This window comes from Sorex araneus, chromosome 5 (assembly GCF_027595985.1).
Source record: "Sorex araneus isolate mSorAra2 chromosome 5, mSorAra2.pri, whole genome shotgun sequence".
Taxonomy (NCBI): Eukaryota; Metazoa; Chordata; class Mammalia; order Eulipotyphla; family Soricidae; genus Sorex; species Sorex araneus.
Genome location: NC_073306.1, coordinates 178,606,588 through 178,623,818, shown reverse-complemented (window position 1 = coordinate 178,623,818; position 17,231 = coordinate 178,606,588). Strand labels below are relative to the sequence as shown.

General features: G+C 38.6%; 1 protein-coding gene across 1 annotated transcript in view; it reads left to right on the top strand.

Annotated features, from left to right (window-relative positions):
* Nucleotides 1-17,231, top strand: part of CORIN (corin, serine peptidase) — a 246,600-nt gene that overhangs the window by 83,212 nt on the left and 146,157 nt on the right. Inside the window, exon 5 of the mRNA XM_055140495.1 lies at nucleotides 14,316-14,497. Within this exon, the coding sequence (XP_054996470.1) occupies nucleotides 14,316-14,497 (182 nt within the window). The remainder of the gene's footprint in view (nucleotides 1-14,315; nucleotides 14,498-17,231) is intronic.

Sequence of the window (17,231 nt, the reverse complement as noted above, 5' to 3'; positions counted from 1 at the left end):
GAGGGACTGTTAATAAGACTGAGAGCACAGGATTTATTTCTCACATTTACTAAGTATTCTAAGATTGAAAAAGATGTAGAATATTAAGTAGATTGAAAGAAAACTAGTTATATACAAGACTGCTGAAACTGGACTCTAATTCTACTTCTCCTTAATTTCAGTTATATATCTGCTTTAATCTCTGTACAAACTCGTGTGTATGTCTGCATTAATAGGCAATGAAAAAAGAGTGCATTTAATTTCTAGTTGGCCATCCTTAAAATAATTCTACCTCTACTTGGAGTTAAATCAGCTGTACAGTTTTAGTTTAGGTTATTCTTGTCTTAATTTTATTTTAGGTAAAAGCTGTTTTTCTCTTAATCTAGTTCTATAGTTGATGTGTCTCTTGACACTTAAAATCTCTATATTTGAAAGTGGACACAGGTTTATTACCAACATGCTTTTGATGTATGACTCTCATTCTCCAACGAGAGTTTTTCATCAATTTGTAATGGCTAATAATTCATAGTCCATTTCCAGGTAAACTTTGGGGGACTTATTCTATTTTTTATTATTATATTTATCCTTATATTTAATTTTGTAGTTATACTTTGAGACTAGAGTTTTAAATGTTGTGATCTATTATATGCAGGGAAGGTAAAACTTAATTTAATATAATAAGCAATATTGTGTAAAAAATTTGAAAATCTGACATTTTTCTTATAGTTTACTGTTTGCACCTCCATTATACTGCTTTATTAGGCTATTTAAATATAAAAAAGTTTATTATATTATTTTATAAAATAGAACTAGTTAATCTCATTTAAATTTTAAAATGTAGATTAATACATGTAATGACTTATAGTTAAAATATATATCACTGTGTCACTGTATCACTGTCATCCCATTGTTCATTGATTTGCTTGAGCAAGCACCAGTAATGTCTCCATTTGTCCCTGTCATGTTCAGGGTCAGGGGAATGAGGCCCATTATTGTTACTGTTTTTGGCATATTGAATACGCCCCAGGAAACTTGCCAGGCTCTGCCATGCGAGATTCTGCATTACTCTCTTCCAGGAGCTTTGTTTTATATTCTCTGGCCATTGATGAGATTACATGGCACTGGGGGTAGTTTGTGGGTGTGGCTGCCAAGCTACTGGAAAACGCTCACATAGCATTTATTATTTTTATGTATTTGAAGCAAAAACTGCTAATGATAGGTTTAGTGTATACAACGTTCCAACACTCAGCTTGGACCAGAGTGCCTGCTTCCCTTCACAATTATTCTAGGGTTCCCTGCCCAACAATTGGTAATAAGCTTGGTTCTATAGCCTTGTTCTTACATTCTGTTGTCTTTGACCATATTTTATTTCCATGCTATCTTTCTTCATATCCCAAATATGAGAGATGAACTTTGTCTATAAGCTATGCATTTGTTGTAGCATGCCTGCTTTCACTAGATGTTAGTATAATTTTAGGCCTGGATGGAGGAGACCCAGTCCCAATCTGAGCAGACTTGGAGATCTCAGCCATGGGTCCTGCATACCTGGGTTCCTCTGTTGTTCCTCCATGGGTGTGGCTCATCCAAACTCATGGAGAGTGGCCTTGAGCAAGGCTGTGGCTGGGTTCTGGAGGTTTTTGGCTGCCGGGGCTCTGCTTGGGGTGGGGAGGGAGACTCAACCCACTGCCTTCCAAGGTACCCCTGTGAAGACAGCCTGGCATGGGGGCAGGAGATTCTGCCATTTAAAATATATAACCTGATTAATTTGAATTAGATAGTTATTGACTAAATCTTGTAATAAACTAACATTTTCTGCTTTATACCAGGGTTAAATTTTGATGTATATTCTGTATTATAAGACTAATTTTTTTATTTTATTGATTCACCGTTAGATATAGTTATAAGCTTTCATGTTTGAGTTACAATGACATAATGATCAAACACCCATCCCTCCACCAGTGCACATTTCCTACCACCAATATCCCCATTGTACCCCCACTTTTCCCACCCTCCCACTGCCTTCATGGCAGACAATATTCCTCATACTCTCTCTCTACTTTTGGGCACGATGGTTTTCAGTGCGTATACTGAGAAGCCATCATGTTTGGTCCTTTATCTACTTTCAGCATACATGTCCCATCCCGACCGATTCCTCCAATCATCGTTTTCTTAGTGATCCCTTCTTTATTCCAGCTGTCTTCTCCCTGACCATAATAGACTAATTTTTAGTTAACTATAATTTATATAGGTTTAGTGAGATGTCTCTTAAGTACAGAGATTTAGGTGCTAAATCATTTGAGTAGCCTTAAAATATGTGCGTTAGAAGGATTAGCTTAAAAATATCAGCAAGTGGTAGAAAGATATTCATAACTCCTGAGCCAAGGGAATAACAGACAATTCTAACATAACTTTTAGGCAGATAAGTTATACTTAAGGTCTCTATATTTGAAAGAGGACACAAATTTTTATAGTACAAAATTAGAGTGATTTAATAAGTTAAATATTTAAATGAAACAATAATTACAGTTCTATTAAAAAAATTGTATTTTCCTACAAATAAAGTTCAAAATAACTATAAAAGCTCCCTGTGAAAAATACTAAAACATTTTATTAATAGCATAACATTACTTTTTAGGATATGTGAAGACTTAATTTATTTTTAGTTCATTATTATTTTCTTTTAAAAATTTTTTTATTTTGATGAATCATCATGAGATACATTTACAGACTTACAGACTTTCATGATTGTGTTTCAGCCAAACAATGTTCAAGTACCCATCCCTCTACCGGTGCCCATTCTCCACCCCCAATGTTCCCAGTATACCTCCCCCCACCCCACCCCTTCCCACCTCCTTCCTTTGTGGCAGGCACAATCCCTCTTACTCTCTCTGCCCTTTTGGGTGTTATGGTTTGCAATACAGGTAACAAGCAGCCATCAGGTATGGTCCATAGTCTACTTTCAACATGCACCTGCTATAAGAGGACACAGATATTACACTACATGTTTTTGATATATAACTATCACCCATTTCCACTTTGTTCAAATAATAAGCCTATCTCTTTAAAAGTGGATAGGGTGTTAATTTGGTCTGGAAGGTCTGGCCTTGGTTTTGCTTCTAAAACACAGCCAGAATACTGATGACCACTATCCCATCAGTACAGAGCAATTCCTTTGCTCATAAAACCAGACTTCACATGAATATCTTGATGTTTGCTCTATTTTTTCTCTGGAATGTTGATTTGATGCTAGATCCCTTGCAGAAAATCTTAATATCTGTGGACATTAAATAAAAATTCTTTATAGAATTGGTCCTTTGAGAAAATTCTTAACACTGGTGAAAACAAACTTTGAAAATTTTATCTGAAGATTATTAGAAAGAGAAAATTGTTATCTCAAAGTCAGGAACTATTAGGCTGTTTTCTGTAGTGTACTAAGCCATGTAGGATCATGGTAAAGATCAAATAAATTTCCTAAAATAAACATCTTCATAAGCACTATACTTACCCCCAGATAAGTATGTACTTTGGGCAATTTCATCTCATAACTTCTGAGAAAGTGCTGACAAGTCTGGAGCAGATGAAAATGACTCTAACCATAGCTCTGCCAATTGCCAGTTGTAAGACTGTGAACTCCTTAATTATTCTGGCTGAAGTTCAGTTTTCTCAGCTCTTTCATGAGATTTATAATAACCATTTCATACTACTTGTTTGAGTGAAACAAGTGAATTATATAATGTGCTCATACACGTTCTATGCTATCTGGCACATAAGAACTTCACCATAAGTAGAAAATACTATTATTAATAAAATAAGTTATTTCAAGATAGTATGTGGGTTTCTGGGACAGTATAAACTTTTTTTCATCCTACCTTGTAACCTATTTTCTATTTATCTGCCAAAGTGATCATTTAAAAACACCAATTAGATGATGAATTTCCCTTATCTCTGTTCTCCATAAATACTTAGATTAGAAGCTTAATTCCTTGGCATGACTTTTGAAGGCATTCCTTATTCCTATAGCCATCAACACTGCTTTTACTCTACTAACCTTCCTGTTTCTCAAAGATGCCAACCACTTCCCAACACATGCTGGTCCCTCTTCTTCCTGGATGGATTACCTTCCCTAACACTAAGTCTTCTTCCCAAAAGACTTCTTCACAGACAACATCTTCACAGAGAATTCCTCTTTGACTACTCTTAATATTTCTTCACAAGACTTTTTTGGCTTGTCTAGTTGTTATTTGTCTTACCTTATTAGCCCCATACTGACAAGAACTTGCTAATTTTTTGTTTCATTGTATACACATTATGTATCGTTGTGTTTAGGTCAGTGACCAATTCATAGTAGGTGCTAAATATGTTAGAATGACTGAGTGAATAACCCTGAAGAAGTGTTAAATACCTAGATAAGTAAACATGTAGGCAAGTGAATATGTAGGCAAAATATGGTGACTAGAGGTCCTTAGTATTAATTAGTTGATAGACTCCTGAAAATTCATACAAAAATAAAGTGTATATTAATTAATATAATATATATTAATGAATTATACATTATTGAGGAGTTAGCTATGAGACCTTGCAGTCCCTGGGACCAAACATCAGGCTTTTCAACATTCAAGGCATGTGTACCACCACTTGAATCATATTCCTTGCTCCTAAAAGAATCAGTTTGAAAATGAATTGGGTGATAGAGGTGATTTAACTTCCTTCAAAATAAGCATCAATTGGCAGAATAGCCAGATAAGATATATTAACTTACTTTTCCCCAGTGTTGTAAAATTCTGAGTCAAATAGATGAGGAAACTGTAGATTGTTTTCAAGGCTAGGCTGGAGACCTAATGATTTCTTTCTTTCATTTTAAAAAATTTTATTTTATTGAATCACCATGAGATAGTTACAAGCTTTCATGTTTGGGTTACAAACTCACAATGATCAAACACCCATCCCTCCACCAGTGCTCATTCCCTGAGACCTAACGATTTCTTTAAAAAATTTCAGTCAACTTCTATTGAAAGTTTTAGAATTATTGTTTATAGGTTAAGAATGATATCAAACCATTGATATGATGTCTAGAGATAAGGATAAGGATGAATTGGAATCTGTTCATGTGAAGAATTATTGAGGTACCTACAACAACCAAGCCTGAGTGTGTAACCATAGTACCCACTAATGCTTTTATCCGTGTCATGAATAAGGGAATGTTCTTTTTTTTTTTTCTGAGCATTTCCACAGGGCATAGATAGTGCCAATAATCAAAAATGACAGAGAGGTCAATTTGAACTGAACTAGGTTCACACTTTATGTAAGAATTTTTCTTAATTAAGAACTCATCTAAACTCAAACTTTATGTGTGAACTTGATGGATCATGAAGTTATATACTTAAACTCACTGATGAGAACTGACTGATGGCACAGAGGCAGGGATCCAGCATCTAATTACAAATTAGTTTCCCATTGATTTAATGGGCAGATCTAGTTATAGGAACCCATGGCATTGATTAAAGGAGTCCTAAATATTTATGAAAAAGATGAAGAAAATGAAATTTGCCATAACTTTTCTCAGGATTCTTTTATGTTTGCTTTGGGGATAAGGAGAGGAACAAGTTGACGGTTTTTTTTTGGGGGGTGTTGACTCCCCATGGAAAGCATCCAGTAACAACAGATGGTCACCCTAGCTGCCTTCAGAAAGGTTGGGCTGAGTTAGCAGCAGACTCCTGCTTTGCCAAGGGCCATTTTTATATTGGGTTCTTGCCACCCTGTGTCCCTCTTGCTCTTCATTGTAGCTCTCAGTTTCTCTCCTAAATGTAGTTTAAATAAATACTGAGAGTATTTCAACATGGGGAGGGGCTTCAATATCAGCTCGAAACACCTGTGTGTCTTGGGTGGCTTGGCACACTTGCTCAGAGTTAAACAAACAGTTCCTGGTAGAAACTAGAACTTCTGACTCCAGATGTTAAGGTCCTCCCCCAGATTCTAACATCATCCTGAGACCCACACTAAATTCTGTAAGCTTTGTTTCTCAAATTTTGATCATGAGGAATGGAAATTATATTGTATTGTTTTCTCCCGTTAGCTTTATGCTCATTTTGAGAGGATTTTTGCTTTAGCTAATATCTTGGTAGGTAAATAAAAGTTCTAGACATACTTTTACATTGGCCAAAGTTATCCTGGTTCAGTTGTCATCCTGGCTCAGGGATCTGCACTCAGGGATCACTCCTGGCAGTGCTTGGGAGACCATATGGGATGCCAGGGATTAAAGCTGGGTTGGCTGCATTCAAGGCAAGTGCTTTATTTGCTGCACTATCTCTCTGATGACAGATGATATCCTTTTATTGACCTACAAACAAAACACTTAATTTATAGGGTTTCTATCTGTAGCAGTTTTGCTGGTGTTTTTTCCCCTCTTACATGGGAATTATTTCAAGGTTGAACAGCACGTGGAGAATTTGCTGACCTGAAAGGAAGGGAATAACGTCAACAGGGACGGCATGAACTCTTGTACATCCAATGTACAAATTGGAAGGTAGTTCTGTTTCCACTCCAAATTAGTGACTCACAGCTTTATGCCAGTCAAGTCACTGGATCATGCTCTACATGTGACTCATTTATTTCCCCAGCAAACATAGAGGAGAGCTGGCTGTACTGACAAGGCAAATGGCAGCCAACAAAACATTTGAGAATCCTTGTTCTCATGGAATGTTTTCTTTTTCTTGGAGGATGGCATTAAAATATGTAAGATAGAAAGTGAAGAGAGGTGGTGTGATGACAAATAGTGCAATTTTGCGCATCACGATGTCCAGGAATCCTCTCTTTGGAAGATCATAAGCTATCATCATGACTCATGATCCACGAAGAGATGCAAATTCAGAAGAGGTGGGAGATTGTACATACAGGTAACTGTTGTAAGTTGGAAGTGGGGAAGGAGGACATAATGGAATCAGTTCTAGTAGTAAATACTGTTGGCAGGGGTGTGTGCATTAAGGACAAGTATGAGAGAGGGGTGGAGAGTTTTGCCAGGAATATTTAGCTCTGAGACTCTTTCAGCTCTGACAGACGTTATTCAACAAGGATATTAGGGTAGATAACAGTTGATTTATTCCTTTAGAAAATACTTATTGACATCTGCTATGTAGCAGGCACCTACTGAATCTGGAAATGTAGAGATAAATGTCTCTGTCTTCCAGGGAGAGAGTAGTGAACAATGAAATAGTTAAAGAACTATGTAACAAAGTGTGGGGATAAGACAGAAAAGATGGACTTTCTTTCTAGCATTGTTGGGAAAGGTTGCTTTCAGAGAGGAGGTAAGAGTTGAAGCAAAATGAAAATAAGAGATTTGGAAGATGAACAGTTTTCTATGTGGATGAGTAGGAGTAAAAGACATTTCATTTCATTTTTTTTATGAGGAGAGATAAAATGGATTTGATGGACATTTTAGGAAATAACTTTAGCAGTAAATATGTAATTGCATACAGATGGTGAAATTGAGGCATGGGGTTTTGGACTTGAAGCTTGGTAGGTGGTATTACCACCAAGAAAATAATGTATGTTGAAGGAAGACTGATGATTGTGGTAGTAGGAGATAAGGGGTAATTATAGGGTAATGTCTGGGTCAAAAAATACATGACAGTAATTTTCCTTCTAGTGGAGATGAAAACAGCTTTTCTTCTGTCGGAGACATCATATTTATACTTTCATCCAGTGTGAGCTGGATGAAACCAAAGGTACTAACATCTATATCGTGTTTGATGATTTCCCTGGTATAAAAATTCTAACCAGGTTTTAAGCTAATAATAGTTTAGCCATCTACTCAACACTGCTTTTCGTGCCCTGGCTAGTATTTGTTGAGCTCCTTTTAGGTGGAAAGCAGGCAGTACATCGCCGCATATTTCTCATTAGTTCATATCCACTTTTCACACCACTCCAGTCCACCCTTTCCCAAAGGCTGGTTTCAACTATGGCTACATTCTAGCTTCAGGCAGAAGCTCAGCTGATGGAAAACACCAGAGAAGATGAGAGATGGGAGGAAAGACAGATTGGATAGCGAGCTCCTTGCTTCTTCTCTTCCCCATTACAGGCCCTGCTGCACCCTCGACCTGCTTGGAGGGCTATAGCACCACCAGACAGCCTTTACATGTTGTTCTTTCTATATTCCAATCATTGTTTCTCCCTTGACTCCTTAAACCTCCTCTGCCCTCCTCTCCCCTCCCCTCCCTTCACCTCCTTTTTCTTCTCTTCTATTTTTTACCACACCCAACATTGCTCAAGGTTTACTCCTGGTCCCAAACTCATGGTGCTTGGGGAAACATGTGGAATGCCAGGGATCAAACCTGGGTCAGTTGCTGCAAGCCAGAAGCCCCACTTGCTGTACTGTCTCTCCAGTGCCCCCCTTTATGTGCTTTTTCATGAATGCTCTGTAGTCATTTCATTTTAAATTTATTATTATTTTTTTTTGCTTTTTGGGTCACACCCGGCGATGCACAGGGGTTACTCCTGGCTTTGCACTCAGGAATTACTCCTGGCGGTGCTTGGGGGACCATCTGGGATGCCGGGGATCGAACCCGGGTTGGCCGCGTGCAAGGCAAACGCCCTACCCGCTGTGCTATCGTTCTGGTCCCTAGTCATTTCATTTTAAAGGTCATTTTATCTGCTGGAACCATGGCTATGAAACATGAAAGAGAGAAAGAGAGAGAGAGAGAGAGAGGAACAAACTGAAAGACAGAGACAGAGTCTTGGATTTTAAGATTTCAGAGTAATGTGAGCCCCAAATACCCCGATTTATTCCATTATTTATCTTCTGCTGTGAGACAGTTGTGCATACTAGAAATCTCTTGTGTCAATTCTACCTTCATGTCTGGTGCGGCCGGAACCTCAAGAACTCTAATACCCCATCTCAGCCATATCTCTTAGGTTTCTTGAGGCCACCAAAATGTGTTGACATAGGAAGCTGATGCTGTTGGCCCATCTGAGAGAGAACAAGCCATCTGTTGTTTTCATGTGTTTTCCAGCAGTGGTGATAAATTCACGTTCCTATGTCATCTGTGGGTTTGTGTTTTCTGTGGCTCATGTTTGTGAGAAAAGGCATGATAGGTGAAACATTTTGAAGCACTGAGTTGGAATTATTAGTATCTGGCTCGAAGATCTCCTTTGAGGTTTCAGAGTTTCACAGCACGAAAGAAGAAAATCACAGCAAATTGTTGCAAGATCTATAATTCTTTCCATAATACTATCATTCTCTCCGTGATTCTAGTCTGCAGTCTGCAGCTCTGGATGTGGTATGTGACTATGATGTTATGACATTGTTCATTGAACAATTCAGCCTGAAAAGACAAATTTAGGAATACGTTTATCAAAAATGTATATGAGTCTCATCAATGAATTGTACATCTAACTCACTAGTATAACTTTAACTAAGCAGTACATCAAAGACAAGTATATTAGTTGCCAATTTCTGCATAACTGAAGACCACAAATGTCATCATTTGAAACAAACATATTCATTATCTACAGTTTCTGGAGGATCTGAAATCTGGGAGTGATCTGATCAGGTGCTCAAATGAGTATGATCAAGGTAAATACAAGGGCTATAAGTCTCACTTATATGTGTGGGTTTTTTGTTTTTTGTTTTTGCCTTTTGGGTCACACCTGGCGATGCACAGGGGTTACTCCTGGCTCTGCACTCAGGAATTACTCCTGGCGGTGCTCAGGGGACCATATGGGATGCTGGGAATCTAACCTGGGTCGGCCGCATGCAAGGCAAATGCCCTACCCGCTCTGCTATCACTCCAGCCCCCTATATGTGGTTTTGTTTTGGGGACCATGCTCTAGACTTTCTCCTCGAGGGTCACTTTGAGTGGTATTAGGGGGACCAGTGTGCGTATTTTTAAAGCAAGGTTATTCTGCAAGTTTAGTTTACAGTATTGTGATTAAATATATTATTAAAATCAAAGCTAACAAGTATCATCCTTTATTATTTTATGCTTATTTATCCTTATTATTTTACACTTTTCTATTTTTCTCACATTTACCTGTGAGCTTATGTTTATTGTACTGGGGTATGGGAAAAGCTGTATAATTGTGTGCTGCTAACCCTTCTTCACGGGTAACACTATTGCAGTTTGAACTGTCCCCAGAGAGAATATTTCTACCTTCCAAATAGGAAATGCTACAAATCAGAGGGCTGTTTGGTTTTTGGTTTTTTCAGTTTCCTTTTCCTTTTAAAAAATTAATTTCTTATTTGAAGACTTCACCAGGAAAGGATCCACTTTGGGGCACTTAAGTTTCTTGGAAGAATTTTAGTTTCTCAAGGGCTGTTGGGCAGATAGTCTCAGTTCCTGGCTGACTAGCCAGAGGCTCTTTCACACCCATACCACAAGTCCCTCCCCATTTGGTAGCTTGCTTCATCAAAGCCAGTAAGGGGGAGAGCAGGACGCCAATCACTAGATCAGCCTCCATGTATCGGGATGAATTAGAGCAGGGCACGAATATCAGTCAGCAGAAATCACTGAGGGCCATCTGAGAGTGCCTGCCACAAAGACTTGGTTTTCTTATTTAAACAAAACTTTTAAATGTGCTGAGCCTCTTAATATATTAAAAGAGGTTAGTTTATTTGCCAAAGAAAAAGTGTCGACTCATGCAAGTGTACTTCTGAAAGGAGATCTTGGGAATATTCGAATCAGACTCACACTTTTGCCAAAGATACATCAATGTTAATTGCTGGTTTTCATAGTTATGTAAGTTATTTACCTTCAGGAACCCTAAAATTGATGGAACTCTTCTCTACTATTTTTATAACTTCTCTGAGTCTAAAGTAGTTTAAAGTAAAAGATTAAGGGGAAAAAGTGCTTTGTAAATATTAAAGCTCCAATAGGCCATATGAGCTTACTTTGTCAATGTAGCATTTTAAATATTTTAACTTATATCCTTGTCATCTGATAAAGATAAAAGTTAAAACATATTATCAGAAAATTTTCTTCTGCAGATGAAATTCTGTATATTAGGACCACTGAGATATTCCAAGGGCAGGAATACATGTATGAGTTTGGTCATTGGCACTGCCTGGTCTCCCAAGCACAGAGCTTAGAACTAGTCCCTACACACTGAGTCTGGTCAAAGAACCAAGGGGGGGCAGGAAGATTATACATTTACCAGGGAATGGAAGAATTTGGATATATGGGACAATAAAAATATTTAATTTTTTTAAGTTAAAATGCTATGTAAATTTATTGTAATATTATATAAGGTCAAAACTATAATTTTGGAGCTGATAAGTCACTTTAGAACATCCTAGTGAAGACAGGAAAACTGCAATATCACCATGTAGTTGTATTATTTATATCTTTATCAAATGGTTCAACAAATCACTGCAGAGGTGATGGGAGAGTTTTCCGCTATAACCTTAGTTCAACATGCCAGAGACTTTTGCACAACACCAAATGCACTTCACACATCCATTTAAAATAACCTCTGTTTCTAAAATTATATCCTGATAGCCAAATCTGACTCTTCGCCTATCCTGAACACTATTTTCACTTGCCAGTTTGTTTGTTGCTTGGATATAGACAGGAATATTCCAAAATAGTGTGGTCTGTTTCAGCACCCATTCCATGTGATGAAAAGCAAATACTTACAAACCTCCTACGCAGTTGAATTTCATGCAAAGCAGGGACAAATGGTCCCTCATGTTGCTTACTCTTTGAAAGGAAGGTTAGTTATTAATACTCTCTCACTGTTGCACAGGACCCAGTCCAGCGATTTAAAGCTTAAGACTCTCGGTGGGTTACACCTCTTTAGAGAGCTATTCAGAAACATGGAAACACCCTCAACATTTTTCTTAGGCCCTATTTTCAGGACGGAGGGTCTAATGGCATTTTAATGTCTCTCTATATTCCCAGACTAAATCTCCAGAAAAAAAAATGTGTACTACCTTTTGAAATTTCGCACCACTGGTGGGATTAGCTCTGCCCCTCTGTGAAGCACTGTGTCAAAAATAAAAGAGGGAACAGTTTTATTCACAGAAGTTTTAATGGTTTAATTCATAGAAGGCCTGTGAAAAATCAGATACTCCAAACCCTTCACTTTCCAAATGAAAAACTGAGTCATTGTATGAATAGAGTGGCCCAAGAGTAGCCCACCTGCCTCAAAGGGACAGCCAGGTGACAGCAGCGGGATTTGCTTTGTAGATTCCTGTGCTTTCATCAAAATTGACAGTGGTCAGGATCTAAATCAAGGTTTATTTCTGAGCTAAAGACTCAGCTCCAGGGGCTGGCCCTATAGTACAGCAGGTAAGGCATTTGCCTTGCACGCAGTCTACCCAGGTTCGATTCCCAGCATCCTATATGGTCCCCCAAGCACCGCTAGGAGTAATTCCTGTGTGCAGAGCCAGGAACAAATCCCAGAGCATTGCCAGGTGTGACTCAAAAAGCCAAATAAATAAATAAAGACTCAGCTCCATAGCATGCAAATATATTGCTGGGCCACTCACTGAGTCTTCATTTCTCTTGTTTTCTAAGAGTTTGAAAAAAGTTGCAGAGTGGTTGAAAAGTATGTGAGTTCAAAAGTAAGCAAAATTTCCTCCATGAGTGAGGAGAGTTGGGCCCTGTGTTAGCTAGTCAATGATCTTTCCACCTGCTCAAGCTTGTCTGGTAGGCTTCCTGGTAGATAGGCCCTCGAACCCTGTACACTTGAGATGCCTTTGTTGCAGAAAGCAACCTTCTTCTAATGTGCGAACACCTCTGGGAGGTTCAAGAATATGTGCATGATTATAAGTTACTTTGTGTTATTTTCATTTTGAAAAGCGTAGTTGAGATCAGTTCACTCAGGGAACGTGGTTTTGATTGAGCCAAAGAAGAAAATGTTGAAGTGCAAGGGATGCTGGAGGTGGCCTTCTCAGTGGGGCACTGAAGAGACAAAGGAAAAAGACCAAACCCCCAATTTTAGCTTATTTTGAAGTCTACTCTTAGCTGTCTCACACCTGGTGAAGGAGTTTAAAAATTCCTTTGTATTTCCCAGATCCATTGAAAGAATTCGGATTAGTTGCTGGTTAAAGGCATTTGGACAAAGAAAGGAGGATCCAGGGACTGGAGCAATATCACAGCGGGTAGGGCGTTTGCCTTGCACATGGTCAACCCGGGTTTGATTCCCAGCATCCCATATGGTCTCCTGAGCACCGCCAGGGGTAATTCCTGAGTGCAGAGCCAGGAGTAACCCCTGTGTGTTGCCGGGTGTGACCTAAAAGGGGAAAAAAAAAAAAGAAAGGAGGATCCAGCCACTTTGTCTGTCAAGTCCTCTACAAAAGTGTTTCACATTCATGGAAAGGGGCAGTGGTTAGTGCTCTCAGTGGTACTCAGGGATTACTCCTGGCTCTGTGCTCAAGAATCACTCCTGGTGGTACTTTGGGAACCATGTTTGGTCCTGGGAGTTGAACTGGGGTCAACTGAGTCTAAGGCAAACACATTAACCTCTGTACTTTCCAGCCCTCTATGTAAGTGCATCTTAAATTATGACTATGCCTGAATTGTACTTTTAGAGTGACTGCAGATAGCACTCACGTGTAAGAGTATTTCGTAGAATGGGGCTTTTGACTAACCCTTGGGTTCAAATCCTGGCTCTGACATTTTACTTCCTGTCTTTAGACAAGTCTCTTATTTCTCTTAGGCTTCACGTTCTTTATTTATGAGTTTAGGGTGATCGCAATAGCACTGTAGCACTGTCATCCTGTTGTTCATCGATTTGCTTGAGCAGGCACCAATTACGTCTCCATTGTGAGACTTGTTGTTACTATTTTTGGCATGTCGAATACGCCACTGGTAGCTTGCCAGGCTCTGCCGTGTGGGCTGGATACTCTCAGTAGCTTCCCGGGCTCTCCGAGAGGGATGGAGGAATCGAACCCGGGTTGGCCGTGTGCAAGTCAAACGCTCTACCCGCTGTGCTATCACTCCAGCTCGAGTTCTAACCAATTTAGGCTGTAGTGAAAAATGAGTCAATACATAGGAAGTCCTCAGAACGTGTCCTGTCACAGTACAAAGTTCAAGTTGCTAACTGAATATAGTAAATGATTTTTCAATACTAGTGGTCAACATGTTTTGAATTTATTTTTGGTCCATTAAAAAAATTTGTTTTTGGAAAGTGCTCAGGGCTAACTCCTGGCTCTGCACTTAGCGCTTGCTCACTCCTGCAGGACTCAGGGATTATACAGGGTGTTGTGGATCAAACTTGGGTTGGCCTCATGCAAAGCAAGTTACCTAATCACTGTACTATCTCTCTAGCCCTTGAATTTCATTGCTATTTTTAAGAAATTGTCTAAAAAGCCATTAATTTTCACCTCTCCTTTCTTCTAGTTCTGGACTCCTGCCCTGCAGATCCTTCTGTGAGGCGGCCAAGGAGGGCTGTGAATCAGTGCTGGGGGTTGTGAACACCTCCTGGCCCCACTTCCTCAAATGTTCCCAGTTTCAAAACCAAAGTGAAAACATCAATGGCAGCAGAATTTGCTTCTCACCACAGCCAGATAAAGGACAGCAAAGTAAGTGTCTCTGCCAACTCATTATAAAGAGGTTTTTATTAAGGTTTCCATTGTAGCCCAGGATATACATAAATTATATGGACAATTCAGTCAAGTTTATTAAAATGACTGGTCTCTTCAAAGGAACCAAAGAGCTGGGGATGTGGCTCAGTGATAAAATGCATACCTTTCATATATGAAGACCTAAATTTAATCTGAGGTCCCTTAATTCTAAAAATAAAATATTTTTTTTTTAAAGAGAAGAATTGATCTTTTACCACCAGACATGATCCTTAAGCACAGAGCCAGAAGCAAGGTTTGAGTATATGCAAATAGCCCCCAAACCAAGATAGCAACAGGAACAACAACAATACAAAGAAGTCACTCTCATTTCTTAGAAATTTTTGCCTACTTTGGAATTTTATCTTAATGAAGTTGGATAGTATCCTCCTTTGTTCCACATATGCTTGAAAACTTAATTTCCATCTTATTATGGTTCATTTATTCTCATTGTTGTATAGCATTGAAATAGGACTATACCATATTTTTGTCTACAATTGTTGCTGAACATTCAAGATATTTCCAGCTATTATGAGGAATGATAGCAAACTATTCTCATACATACATGTCTTTATGCATTTGCTCAACAACAGCAAAAAATTCTAGAGAGCTTGTGCCAATTTATACATCAGCTAGGGGACAAAATTGAAGCTATTCCAAATCCTCAATGCCAGTTGGCATTGGAATGTTTTTTTTTTATTTGAACAATTCCGGTAATAGTATTATAGTATCTGGAAATCACAAAAGTAGTGTGGCTAGAATTTCACTCAATATGTGGGAAGGTTCCAGGGATAAACGTTGGCACATGAAACTTGACAGGTAGGCAGTCTACCACTGGCCCCCTGCCCCAAAATGCTATTTTAAAATTGGCATTACTTTAATATAAAAATAAAATTAGGGAGAATTGCTTTACAGTATGTAATCATCAAAACCATGAAAATTATATTAGATGGCATCCATTAATTGAGCATTTTTAAATTAGTTATTATTTAAAGTTTTTTTATATTATTATGCTAACTTGTTTGTTTTGGGGCCACATCTGATGGCACTCAGGGCTTACTCCTGGCTCTGTGCTCAGAGAAATTCTGGATAGTGCTCTGCGACCATATGAGATGCATGAAATTGGGCCAGGGTTGGTCGCAGCAATAAAAGTCCCTTAAATCCTGTACTATTCTTCTGGACCTATAAATGGTATTTAAAATCTTTTTAATTTGAGTACAAATAGTTCTTTATATATTTTATATATTTATTTGATTTTTCTTATATATCATTTCATCCACAAATAATAAAAAAATCTTTTCAATTTTTATGCCTTATGTTGCTTTTTCATAATGTTTTATGTTTTATCTTTAATTGTGATTGATGTTTGTTGAAGGAATTTATTGGTGCTCTGTCACACTAAGGAAGTCATTTCTGCTTGTTTCCTAAGAAGTTTTTTGTTTAGCATAAATTTTTAATGTTATCAACTGTGTTTTTCACATATATTGAAATGATATGGTTTTCTTCATATTGTTAAAAATACCCATTTCGTGAGCTACGATTCACAGACCATAAAATTCACGTTAAAATATGTACGATAAAGTAGTTTCAGTATACTTACAGGATTGTGTGTTCGTTTTCATCAAAAATTTTAGAACTTCTTCATCACTTGGAAAAGAAACCTTACTCATTAGCAATAACTTACCATTTCCTCCTTACAGCCTCTGGCAAGCATTAATTTACTTTCTTTTTCTTCCTTTTGGTGTGGGGGCATCCCCAGTGGTGCTCTGGGCTTACTCCTGGCTCTATATTCAGAGATCACTCCTGGCAGGGCTCAAGAAACCATATGGGACGCTGGGGATTGAACCTGGGTAGTTACATGCAAGACAAGACCTCTGGCTGCAGTCCTATCACTTCAGCCCCTGATCAACTTTCTATTTCTATTTATTTGACTGCTTGGAAAATATTATTTCAATAGAAACACTCAATATAAAACCGTTTGTGTCTTGTTTCTTTCACACTGCCTTCAAGGTTCATTCAGATTGCAACATTAATCAGTACTTTATTTTTACTGTTGTTGTCAGAAAATGTTCTTTATTTTGTACTGTAAGTGTCACTGTCACTGTCACTGTCATCCCATTGCTCATCAATTTACTCGAGCAGGCACCAGAAACGTCTTCGTTGTGAGACTTGTTGTAACTGTTTTTGGCATATCGAATACATCCTGCGTAACTTGCCAGGCTCTGCAGTGAGGGCGAGATACTCTCAGTAGCTTGCTGGGCTCCCCGAGAGGGGCGGAGGAATCGGACCCTGGTATGCCTCGTGCAAGGCGACCACCCTACCCGCTGTGCTATCTCTCCAGCCCACTATAAGTGTACTACTGTTTTTAAGATTTGGTTTTCATTTGGGGAGAGGGGCGCTGTGGCCATATCTGATAGTGCTCAGGACTGACTTCTGGCTCTGCCCTCAGGGATAACTCCTGGTGGGGCTCAGGAGATCATACTGGGTGCTGGGGATTGAAACTAGATTGACCCTGTGCAAGGCAAATGCCCTACACACTTGTTCTATCACTCTAGCCCTACCTACACTATTTTTTAAAAGTCTACACATTTGTTGAAGGACATTTAAATTATGTCTACTTTTTGATTCTTATAATTAATACTGCTATGAACATCCATGTAAAACTTCTGTGTGAACTTATCCATCTCTTGGGTGC